The sequence below is a fragment of the Vanacampus margaritifer genome, chromosome 2 (genome assembly GCF_051991255.1).
Source record: "Vanacampus margaritifer isolate UIUO_Vmar chromosome 2, RoL_Vmar_1.0, whole genome shotgun sequence".
NCBI lineage: Eukaryota > Metazoa > Chordata > Actinopteri > Syngnathiformes > Syngnathidae > Vanacampus > Vanacampus margaritifer.
Genome location: NC_135433.1, coordinates 13,716,903 through 13,728,438, shown reverse-complemented (window position 1 = coordinate 13,728,438; position 11,536 = coordinate 13,716,903). Strand labels below are relative to the sequence as shown.

Sequence of the window (11,536 nt, the reverse complement as noted above, 5' to 3'; positions counted from 1 at the left end):
AATGGCAGTGAATGAGTTAACATATCTGCATGGTAATCCACATTCTCTTCTATTGACATGTTCAATCAGGGAATTAACTACGAAACGATGTGTACACACGGACAATCTCCTTGTTGTGCGTCTTACCTGCCTTAGGTAAGGCTCCTAAACGTGGATCAGTGTACAGTTCAGGAGCCAAACCACTCCCGCACATGGCGCATGGTTGTGCGTCATGACGCAGGAGCGCAGGTGTGATTGTGTCTATTACCGTCTGTCTTTTTCTCTCTCTCTCTCTCTCTTTCTCCGAAGAAGAAGTGTGCAGTGCACTGGAATACGCCTTCAAACCTAACACAATTCAATCGGAGCAAGAGGACCATAAAGGAAAGAAGCCTGTTAAGAATTCAAAAAATAAAAGAACCATTGCACTTTTTCATCTCACAGACTTCAGGAGGAAACGTCTGCCACCATGAAGAAGTCTTCATACACAGGTAAGCGTGTTACTGACATCCATGCTATCAAAAAGGTGCGTTTTGGAGGGAGTGGATGACAGCACTGCTGTTGTCACTATGGAAAGGTTTCTGTATGTTTTTCGTAATCCATCTTTTGGGAGAAAAAAACCCATGCATGGTCTTCTTTCTGGGTGTGGTTGCTACACTTCACTTGCAGGTTTGGTCTCCAAATGAATGACATCACCATAGAAAAGCGCTTGTAGCTCGTGAGACAAAACATTGGGTGCATTTTAATATAAAACAAAAATGTCATGAACACTGATATCCTTCCATGTTGAGAAACGTCAATGTTAACCCAAATGCAAAGTTGCATCGCCTGTTGTTGTTGTTTTTTCCTGAGGGGGAAAAAGGAGGTGTCTACAAAGTACACTATTTATTCAAGTGATTCATATTAGTATCTAATTATGTTTAGGGCAGCTGTTCCCAACCGCTGTGAACTTAGCACATATCAAATGTATTATCCTTATGACTTCATAATGATTTGGAACGTTTCTACGCAAACTAGTTCAAAGTTTTAAAATAGTTCAGTTCATAGTTGAAAACGTTTGAACTAAATTTATTTGTCCAAAAGTGAAATAGATGGTTCTTCAATTAAATGCTCTTCCACTAGAGGGCAGTAGCTACAATTAATCTGTGCATTCAGTCATGCAATAATAGAGTGATATCTTTACGTTCAATTAAACAGGCCCAGATTAGATTTTAAATTTATGAGTCAATTTAGATGATATCATATTTTAAGTGTACAGTATATTGTTTTTGCGACATTTTTGTTGGAACATGTGGAAGGTGACAAAGGCCATCACATCATCCCCATTGAAGCAAAGACAAGGGAAAAGTTTACAGCCTTAAGGATGAAAGCTACCAACCCAAGACCGCCTTGCCACACCGCACACATCCTGATTGAAACATCCATCTTTGTCATTTTTTCCTTTTTTCATCTTTCCTATCAGCCTCCTCCTGTTTTTTGCCTAATCTCGCTCCCATCCGCTGAGCCTCATTGACCTCCTCCTCCTCCTCCAGCTAAGCTCCGGCTCAGTCCAATGTACACAAGGTCTATCCTGCGGAATGCTGCTCTTCCTGGGTCCTCTTTCCAGAGTCTTTGTGCAATCGAGCGTCTGACACTTTTCCATTGGAGCCAAGTGCAAGTTGGTTCATGCCACCGCTCCTTCCTCCTCCTGTGTGTGTGTTTTTGCGATGCGCGTGCAGGTGTCACATTCCTTTTGGTGGAATCGTAAAATAACAACGTGAATGCGTACGTGTTGCTTCTCTCCAACGCGTATTTTGCGGTGGTGTCCTGAGATACAAGTGACCTGACTTACAAGTTTAATGAGCAATTGTTTGGACGATTGTTTTTGCTTTGACTTGAGAGCAAAAATTTGACATACAAGTGCTATATTGTTGCAGTGAGCAATTCTTCCAAAATAATCTTCAAGCTGTTTATTGCCACTACCAGATGAGGTTTACTTACGTTCAAACTAAACATAAAGACAATTACGCTTACGTGTGTTTAAAACAACTACATAGTATAGCTTTGCCTTTGGAAAGTACACTTAGCTTAATGCTAACAAACAATGCAAAATACCATTGACGGGCTAAGGAATAGCACCGGTGTCGAGGTGTTATTATATCCCTTCATGCAATAGATATTTGAAGACAAACAGGACAGCAACACATCTGGATTTATGACTCAACTCTCAGGCATATATTCTTTATCCTCTGTGAAGAACAAGCATTAATTGCAGTTTACTGAGGAACCTCTATGTGTAGCCATACGTCTGTATTGTACTGCCCCCAGGTGGACAAGGCATATCAGAAAAAGCAGCACAATATCTATGTCCAAAATGGCTTAATTCTTTCTTTATTGTATTAATGAATGAAGTCATTACTGTAGGATTTTAAAATCTACAATAATGAAGAGGTTGCTTGAATGAAGAGTGACTGATGATGTAACTTTTATGCGTGTGTGGAATGCTTTCGTATTGTCCAAGAAACATTTTTCCTTTTTTCTGTTTTTTATTTTTATTTATTTTCTGCACTGTACAACCATTGCCTTGCCAGAACCGAAATCCCATTCTTACATCATTTGTTTGAAATGTAACTCGGATGATGTTACTTGAGTCAGCTTGTATTCTTTTGCACTCAGTTTCTGTTCCACTTTCCTTTACAATCTGCACTGTACTGCTTTGATTGGCCATCTTTTCAGGTACTGGTTATGCAATCATTGGGCAGGCTACAAAAACAAAATTCCATTCTTTAGCTAAACAATTGTTAATACGTTCTTTGTAAATACTTGGTTTCCGTTTCTTCTGTTAGCATGTAGTGTCTTCATTTGCACCTCTGTGACTCATGTTTAAACCTTATTTTATTGTCATCTGGTGTGGGGGTAGCGGGGGGTGTATGCCGGTGGGGTGCCTGGCGGGCCTACCGTGCCCCGTCTTGCTGCGTTGGGGGCACGGGCCGTGTTGGGGCGCTCCTGGCTCTGCTCTCCGGCCGGTGGCCCCTGCAGGGCCCGGCGGTTGTGCCTTGGCGCTGCCGCGGCCTGGGGTGTCCTGGGGGGTTGTGCTTGCTCTGTCCTGACCGGGGTCGACGGCTCCCCTCTTTGGTGGAGGTTTTCATGCATGTCAGATCCACCACACCAGCATCTATCGAAACTCAGACACAATCTTCCTCAGGTCATTGAATCGGTGGAGGCTGATGTCTGTGGATCTCACTCACACTTCGTCTGTCCTTCCTTCCTTTCCTCAGTCTCTCCTTTGGTCTCTTGAGGTCTTCCTTATTTGTTGGAATTTAGATGTTTCTGGGGTTGGTGAAAGATTCTGGTTTGTAACTCTGTGGGTAGTAGGTGATGTCTGGTCGGTGCTGGATTTCACTTTTCTTTCTTTTCTTTGATCCTTCCTCGGGTCTCCTGACAACCTCACAATTCAGCTGGATTCTGAAGTATTCGGTTTAGGTGAACAATATGGGATTTTTAATAGGTTTTAGGTGAACTAATGAGTACACGCTCACACGCACGCACACATGCACACACACATACAAAATAAAAAAAATAAAAAAGAGCAATGATGATGACATGTCGAATCGGTAAAATTACCAAATGAACAATAATGAGCTCTCAAAAAAAAAAAAAAAAGCATGAATTTGTCAAAGTTTCTGTGATTGCCGTTTCTTTTCAAGTCACATTCCTATGGAATGAGTTAAAGTTTGTCAAATTAAACGCAAATTGTGTATTTAAAAAAACACACACAAAACTTTGCTTTAAAGTCTGTTTTCTTAATGCTAACACATAATGCTGTTTGTTAACTCGTTTTGGGGCATTTAAATGATAAGTGGTGGTGTTGTAAGGAATTAACATTTGAACACAAATATAACACACACAGTCGAATTTTTTCCACAGCCTCTGCGATAAAAGAACTAAAACATTTTTTTAACCCAATTTAATTAAGTTTTTTTTTTTTTTTTATCTATTTGCATAATTAAAACTGGGATTCCATTGCTTGAACCAGCATGTATTGTTCCTCAGCTCTGTGACACCACTCCCTCCAATACTCCGGATCAATGAGTAACCTGTATGAATAACACCCTCAGCACTCATGCACACACTTGGAGTCCCTCTTTCCCAAATACTCCCGGTCTGTGCTTTTATGTTTCACTCCACACAAACTTGAACACAGTCCACTAGTAGTGTGACAAAAGCCTCCTCCTTGCCTCACGTTATGGCTCCTAGCCTGTTTATACAATGCTGTAAGTGAGAGCCCAAAGCTATTGTTATATGGTAACATGAAAGTCAAACTATCAAAGGATGTTGAGACATATTTGCCTCGTCATCTGGTTTGGCATGCCGATGGATGGCCTAACCTTCAATTTGACTTCTTAGAAGGAAGAAGCCATGAGTGGATAATGGAATAATAAGGTACTGGAGCACATGGACATGCACATACTGTTCTGCGGTTTTCCTGATCTCAAATGATGGTGCACAACACTAAGTAGAGCAGCTGGTAGGGCTGGGAAACTGTGACTGTCTCATGATTCGATTCAATTCCGATTTTTGGGTCTGCGATCCGATTCAGAATCGACTATCGATTCTGAACGATTAAAAAAAAAAAAAAAAAATTTGATTGACAATGATTTCTGCTTCAATTTATAGATATGCAAAGAATTGCCCTGATCTACTCCAGTCTGACTCGCTAATGCTAATTAGCGCGCACTTTTATCACTCAAAAGAACGACTATTCATACAAAACGCTTTAGGAATGTATACAGAGAAGCATCTTAACATCCTACACTGCCAAACAAAAACTAGCTTTTATTGGAATAACTTGATCATGACTTTTTGCTTCTATGTGGCTACAACTTAAGTGTATCAGAACGAGCGGAACCGCACTGCCCCTAAGTGGCCACATTGTGTACAGCATGAACAGTGCTCCCAATAAAGGCACACACAAACAAGGACAAGACAGTATAAAATAATTGAAATAAAATTAATTTTGGGACATTTAAAATCGATTCGGAATGAGAATCGCGATTCTTATGAAAATCGACTTTTTGGGGCACACCCCTAGCAGCTGGTGGAACATTTGTCAGGGTTCGTCCCCTATCTATTAAGCATAATAGTTAAAATACTTAAATGTGTTTGAATTATTTCTCCACCTAAAAGGCAATTAAATAAATTACTTGGACTTACGATTTAAATTCACCTTCATCAAAAAAAAGATGAATGTGTTATGTGAAAACTATGATTTGTTTATACAATTTTGTGTAGTTGGCTGTAGTATAATGAAAGTCAAATCAAAATTGAATAATTAATCAATAGCATAATTGATATTTTTAGCACAGTTAAGTGATCCCCAACCTTTTTTTTTGTATCATAGAGGAGTTTTGCATTTATTTTATTTATTATATATATTCATTCGGGACGTCAACAGATGGGCAATTCAAAGGTCCTCTGCAAATTGCACGACTGGAAGATATGATGCTAAAAAAGGTGATTAACAATTCAACTTCAAACTACATGCAGAGTATTAAAGTTGACTCATCAAATAGTCAGCTAATTGTTTCAACTACAAGTTGATATAGACGTTTTCTGATTGTTTACTCAAAAGCAAAGATTTTTTTTTTTTTTTTTTAAATACACACAAGCTTGAAGAGTAACTAGCACCACACAGTAATTCCACCATGATTATAAAATAATCAGATTTCAATACCATATTCAGTTTCCATGCCATTTCATCCATCTCTTAGGGCTGCCATTTTGGCCAACACTGCCCTCTGTTGTCGACTGAAAATGATGTCACAGCTACCCTCAGGCTCTTATTGTGAACGTCACGTGACCAAACCCATAAAACGGAAAACGGTTGTTTTAGCACTACAACCACAATAACAACCAATTATACAGTATTTACGCCACTGTTACCTGCCAACCCTTAGTGCTCCTCACTCAACCTTACACAGCCTTTCCTGAAGAGTGCGCTTCCTGTGTTTATTATTAGCAGCAAAGAATACATTGCTGCCACGAGGCCACAGCTCTACACTGATAGCAGACATTCTAAGTCGGCTCCAGGCCCAGAGGGAGCTTGTAAAAAGATAATGCGCGGTTCTGATGTACAACGTGACACGTGCATTGACATCTACCTGTGGGCATTACATGATGGAAGCATTACAGGCATTAAGTTTACTGTTGCAAAGAGTAAAAGTATGAATGAGATTGTTTACTTCAAATCAGGTGCATATTTATTTCATCATTGTTTTGGTACTTAGCAGGCTGCTTTCTGGTTGAAGGTGACGCAGGATGAGAACACTATCATTTTTTTTTTTTTTTAATTCTGGACTAAGGGGAAAAGATCCATCATGATTTGAATGACAAAATATTTTTTATGTTGAAAATATTTGGCAGTTACACAGTCCGCCCTGGTTCAAAGAAAAAATATTACTAATTCTGACAAATTTATTTAATCTAGTTTCTCCAAAATGAGAGATATCAGCAACGTTTGATGTGAAGGTCTACCATTTCCAGCTACTACAGCAATCAGAATAATTTTAAAAATAATTTTAAATTAGATTTAGGTAATTTGCCCCATGTACCACCGGTATGTCACCCTGGAATACTGTATGTAACTTGTGGATGGTCCCTAAGCAGACATCAAACATCCGGCCAACTTTTACTTGCTATCTGGAGCATCTAAAAAAAAAGCTATAGCGGCGCTTAAATGACTAAAAAGTATGACCAATTGTCACCAAAATTCATATTCACATCCCTTTTCATGTCCACGTCAACCTGTAAAAATGCTAAAACGATCAGCACAATATTTTCAATTTCATGGTGGCAATAATGGCATTTCTTCACAGGAGCTGACAAGTAATTTTTATTGCTTGCATCATTTTTACATACAGACCTTTTATGTCCCAATTTTAAGTCCCAATATTCAACCCATTCAACAGTCCCTTTAATTCATATTCCACAAATGCAATATTAACCAGAATACAATGGGCACAGGGATCGAGAAGTCTCTTATTTTAATTTGCACAAAAATTGCCGCGGTTTTTGCATAATCGTGACAAATAACAAAGGGTGAAGAATGCAGTCTCTCCTTTGCACCTGGTGGAGATTAAAAAAAACATTGTTGCTGTCCAATGAAAACTTTAACCTCTGTATATTTTTGGGTTAGTTGTTCTTTCATCCACATTTAAACATGCACTGGAACTTTTGATGTTCAATCGTCTTTATTTGCGACCTAACTGCAAAGTAACAAACCCCCCCCCCCGAACTGTTAAAAGCATGTTGACCTAACATGTCTTTTTGAACAGCAACATAAAAGAATCTTTGTGTGTATGACATACACTAAGTACAAGATTCCTGAGGGAGGTTTTCTGGTCATAAAGCTCTGTGGACGTCTTAAGTGGCTTGAAAAGGAAGTCCAATCCTTATCTGCCTTGTCAATGTTGTTTTATTGGCTTCTTTATTAGCAACATACTTTTTATACTCACTGTGTTTGTACAGTGCAAAAGGTGTGTGTGCAGCAGTATAGTTTCAATGTCAAAGCTGAACTCCTTCCTCTTCTGTGTGTGCGTGTGTGCGTGTGTGCTAGCTAGTGAAGAGGAATCTAGAATTTTGTCCTCTTTGCGTGTTCCAAAAATGAAGATAGATTTAATGTAAGAAAAATACACCTTTGCAAAAAGGATTTAATAAAAAACAGAGAATCTCTGGACAAATAACTGCCTCTAATCATCACTTAAACATCGTGGGATTCAGAGCGTCAAATGTAGCTCTTCCGCGTGCACAACGGTTTCTTATAGTTAAAAAGACCTCCTCTCTTTCATTTGTAGACAAAACATACTCTCTGGTACTTTTCCGTGAGCGATGGCGAAAACAGAGTCAGGTGTGGGCGTTCAAAACAGATTCTGTTCTCAAGGACCAAATGTGTTTTCGCACAAAGCGCTGAGAAGGAACTTTTTTTTGACTAAATAGTATGTCCCAGCTTAAGGTCAGTCTATACGAAGTCAACACCATCTGCTCTCCACAGGACACAAAACATTTTGACAAGGTTAATATAAAAAATTAAAATGTTAATAATGTGTAACAATGGTTAATAAAATAAAATGAAGTATTAAAAATGTTATAATATCTATCACTAGCTAGCTAGCTGGAACGGTACGCTACAACTAGATAGCTAGTAACCTACCGACAAGTACACGTGAACGTGAAGTGGTAAGGTTAGTTACTAGCCAGCTAACTAGCTGGAGTATACTTGGATGGATAGATACATTAAAGGTCTAAAAAGAGATTGTTGGCTAGTTAGCTTATCTGGTTCTGTGTGTGCTGTTGGGCTTGTTTTGGTGCGGTCCTCACTCATTAGGAATGCATCCAGGTAAAGCACTTATGCGGCCTGTTAAAACAAGGTTGAAAAATGGCTGTGCGTCGGACCTTTCAGCCCGTCTCGCTTTGTTTCACGTGCGCTCAACATCTGCACTTGCCCATCCGTTCCTCTCCCTTGCTTGCTCTCTCTCTCTCTCTCTCTTGCTGTCTCTTGCCTCATTTGCAAGCACTGTTGTGAAATGTTGGCGGCATACTCAACATGTGTAATAGGGGCCATAAAAACCCACAGGAAGCAGCGCGTGCGCGTGCACACAAAGGGAGATAAGTTCCAGACCGCACCTGTAGTATGAAATAAAGATATTTAAAAAAGAAACAAAAATAAAGAAGTTTAAACAAATTTAAACGTAGCAAAACACACGTAAACCTGTTATGATTCCCGTTTTAATCACATTGTAAATACATTTAAATTAGTGCAAGATACAGTATGTGCATGTCACTTTAAGGAGCAGGGCCTGGTCAGGTGTGTGACGTTAGCGAGTCTGTGTGTGAGTGTTTGGGTGTGAGCTGTGGCCTACAACAACTTCTGCGTCTTATGTGCTTATGTGTTGTGTTCAATAAATGGCTGAAAAGTGTTTTTGGCGACATAGCTCTCCTTTCCCACATGTGAGGACTTAAGTATACTGTTAAAAAAAAAATTATATATATATATATATATATATATATATATATATATATATGAGCAAATGCCAGTGTTCTGTCCTGTAGATGCAGAATGTGCAACAATTTAAGATCAATCTCCACCGGCTGATTTTGTAGATCAAATATACTGTACAAAATCAAATTCTACTGCATAAACACAAATCGTGTTTCCTACTTCTTCCAATTAAAATAGTGTATCACTGATGGGAATAAACTCAGCCTGTGTGGCAGTGTTGTTTGCTCAGCAAACCACTCCTCCATTCTTTGCTGCTCTGCTTTGTGAGCCTTCATTCACAAGGCGTGTACGTGTGTGAGTGCTTTTGTATTTCAAGTGCGACTAAGTGCTGCAGGCCGTCCCGTCTGTTTACCTTCACTAGTCATCTGAGGCCAATCACTTAGCGCTTTGACATGTTTGTCCAGGCCATGCACTTGACCGGTCATGTTCTACATATATATATATATATATATATATGCACACGTGCATGCATTTGCGCACATACACGCTATTTTTTTAATGTTTTTTTTAAGAGACAATGTTATAGTTCCTTGGCAGCAAGATGCTACAAGATGGCGTCCAAGCAATATTTTTTACATTTGACAGGGCTATAGTGCGAGTTTGACAGCAAATAACAGGGATAGGTCAATCTTTTCTTTTCTTTTTCATATTATATGTAAGTCACTTTTGGGGGAAAGTACACTCACATACTGCTTTTCATGTTTCATGGGACCAACTTTATGAACGTCACTTTTTTAAAGGCTCTACATATGCACTGGTTTTCATGTTTCATGTGGGGTGTTATGAACACCCCTTGCGGAGGCCACCTATTTATAAAAAAGAAGAAGAGAAAAGGTTGTAAACTCACACACTGGTTTTCGTATTTTATAGAACCATCATTTACAGGGACCACCATTTAAATGTTCTATACACACAAACAACTTTTCATGTAAGCAGACCGACTTTCTGGCTGGAGCTAGTTGGCGGGACCACCCTTTGAAAGGTGGTGTACAACTGCCTAAGCGCACACGTGCGCACACACTGAACCGGTTTAGCAGTTAATAGTCCAATTTCATCCTGTTGTATGTAGCTAGCCTAGCAAGTGTTTCATTTTCAGTTAAGTGTGCAATGTGTATTGCTAACTAGCTGGCTAGCAACAATCTAGCAATTAGCTATGTTGGTAGGTTAGTAGCTATCAAATTATACCTTTTGGTTCAGTTAACTAACTAGCTATCTAGCAACTACTTTCCTACCTATATATTGTACCTACTTTCATGGAAAGTAAGGGTAATTGCAATGTAGGAAAGTTAGCAGCTATAGTTAATTGCTTGCTATCATTTTTTTATGCTGCTAAATTGTAGATCAGTTGTTCTTAACATTTTTCAGTAGTATGCCCCCTGTGGAATATTTTTCAGTCAAGTACCCTAAAGATTTGTTCTAAAGAAGAAATGAATCACTTAATTTTAAATAATATTTTCAAATGATTGACAGGTGATGGATGCTCTGTGGCATATGACAGGTTGGGTCGACCGTTGGGCAATTCTGGTGGAGATTTTTATGAGCTTATATTTTCCTGAAATACTTGAGTATTTTAATTATTTTTAGAGTATTTTTGCATGGATGCAATATATATATATATATATATATATATATATATTTTAAATGTATTTTAAAATCTTGCATAGCCCCTAAAGCGCCTTCACGTAACCCCATTTTAGAAGCACCGATATAGATAACTGGATGATAATCAGGAATCGACATCAATCAGGTGAGTCAACCGCAGACAGGCGTTCATTCATGTTGTTGAAAATATGGCTTGGTGTTTTTCCACCAACTCTGCCTCTATTCTACACTGACCTCAGTAGTACATCACATTGTCATTGCGCAAATATAAGCAGGAAGTTTGCAAATCCCCTTCAAGGAAAAAGAGTCACAGATCCTTGTGTCGGAAGATTACTTTATAACCCATTGAAGTTGCGCTAAATGTGTGTTTTGTGCGGCGATGTGTGTGTTTTTCTGGCTTCAGACAAGACCGAGCAGGTGAGCATAGTCTTGGTGTGCACACACACATGCAAGCATACACACAGAAATACATACCAGGGTAACTCTGCAGGTGTCACTCCTTTTCTTCATTTCCACGCACACTTTTGACTGACAGAAACATATTAGCGGCCTGTCAGTACTTTGCCCTCAGGTCAAACCAGAGCGCTACAGGCGGCAGTGTATTACATCACTTCTGTGCCAAACAACAGCTTATCAACACAATGTTTGAATTACAGACGCTGACTACACGGGCGGCGGTTGGCTTTGATGCACAAATAAGCATAGCCAGGAGCAAGAAGAATATAAAGTGTTAGTATAGTTGTATTTGTGGCTGCACCTGCATACTGTGAAGTGAACAACTACACTATATTTATCAATGACAGGTTGCACTCTTCCGGGAATGCTTTCAATAAGATGTTGGAGTGTGGGAATTTCTGCTCCATTCTTAAGATGTAGGACCTAAGAGATGGCTTACTGACTCGCAATCTCTTTTCTAATGTG

At 39.2% G+C, this 11,536-nt stretch overlaps 1 protein-coding gene across 1 annotated transcript in view; it reads left to right on the top strand.

Moving 5' to 3' along the window:
* The first annotated feature begins 272 nt into the window (after positions 1-272).
* Positions 273-11,536, top strand: part of septin9a (septin 9a) — a 67,703-nt gene continuing 56,439 nt past the window's right edge. The window contains exon 1 of the mRNA XM_077556967.1: positions 273-467. Coding sequence (XP_077413093.1) covers positions 446-467 — 22 coding nt within the window. The 5' untranslated portion in view covers positions 273-445. The remainder of the gene's footprint in view (positions 468-11,536) is intronic.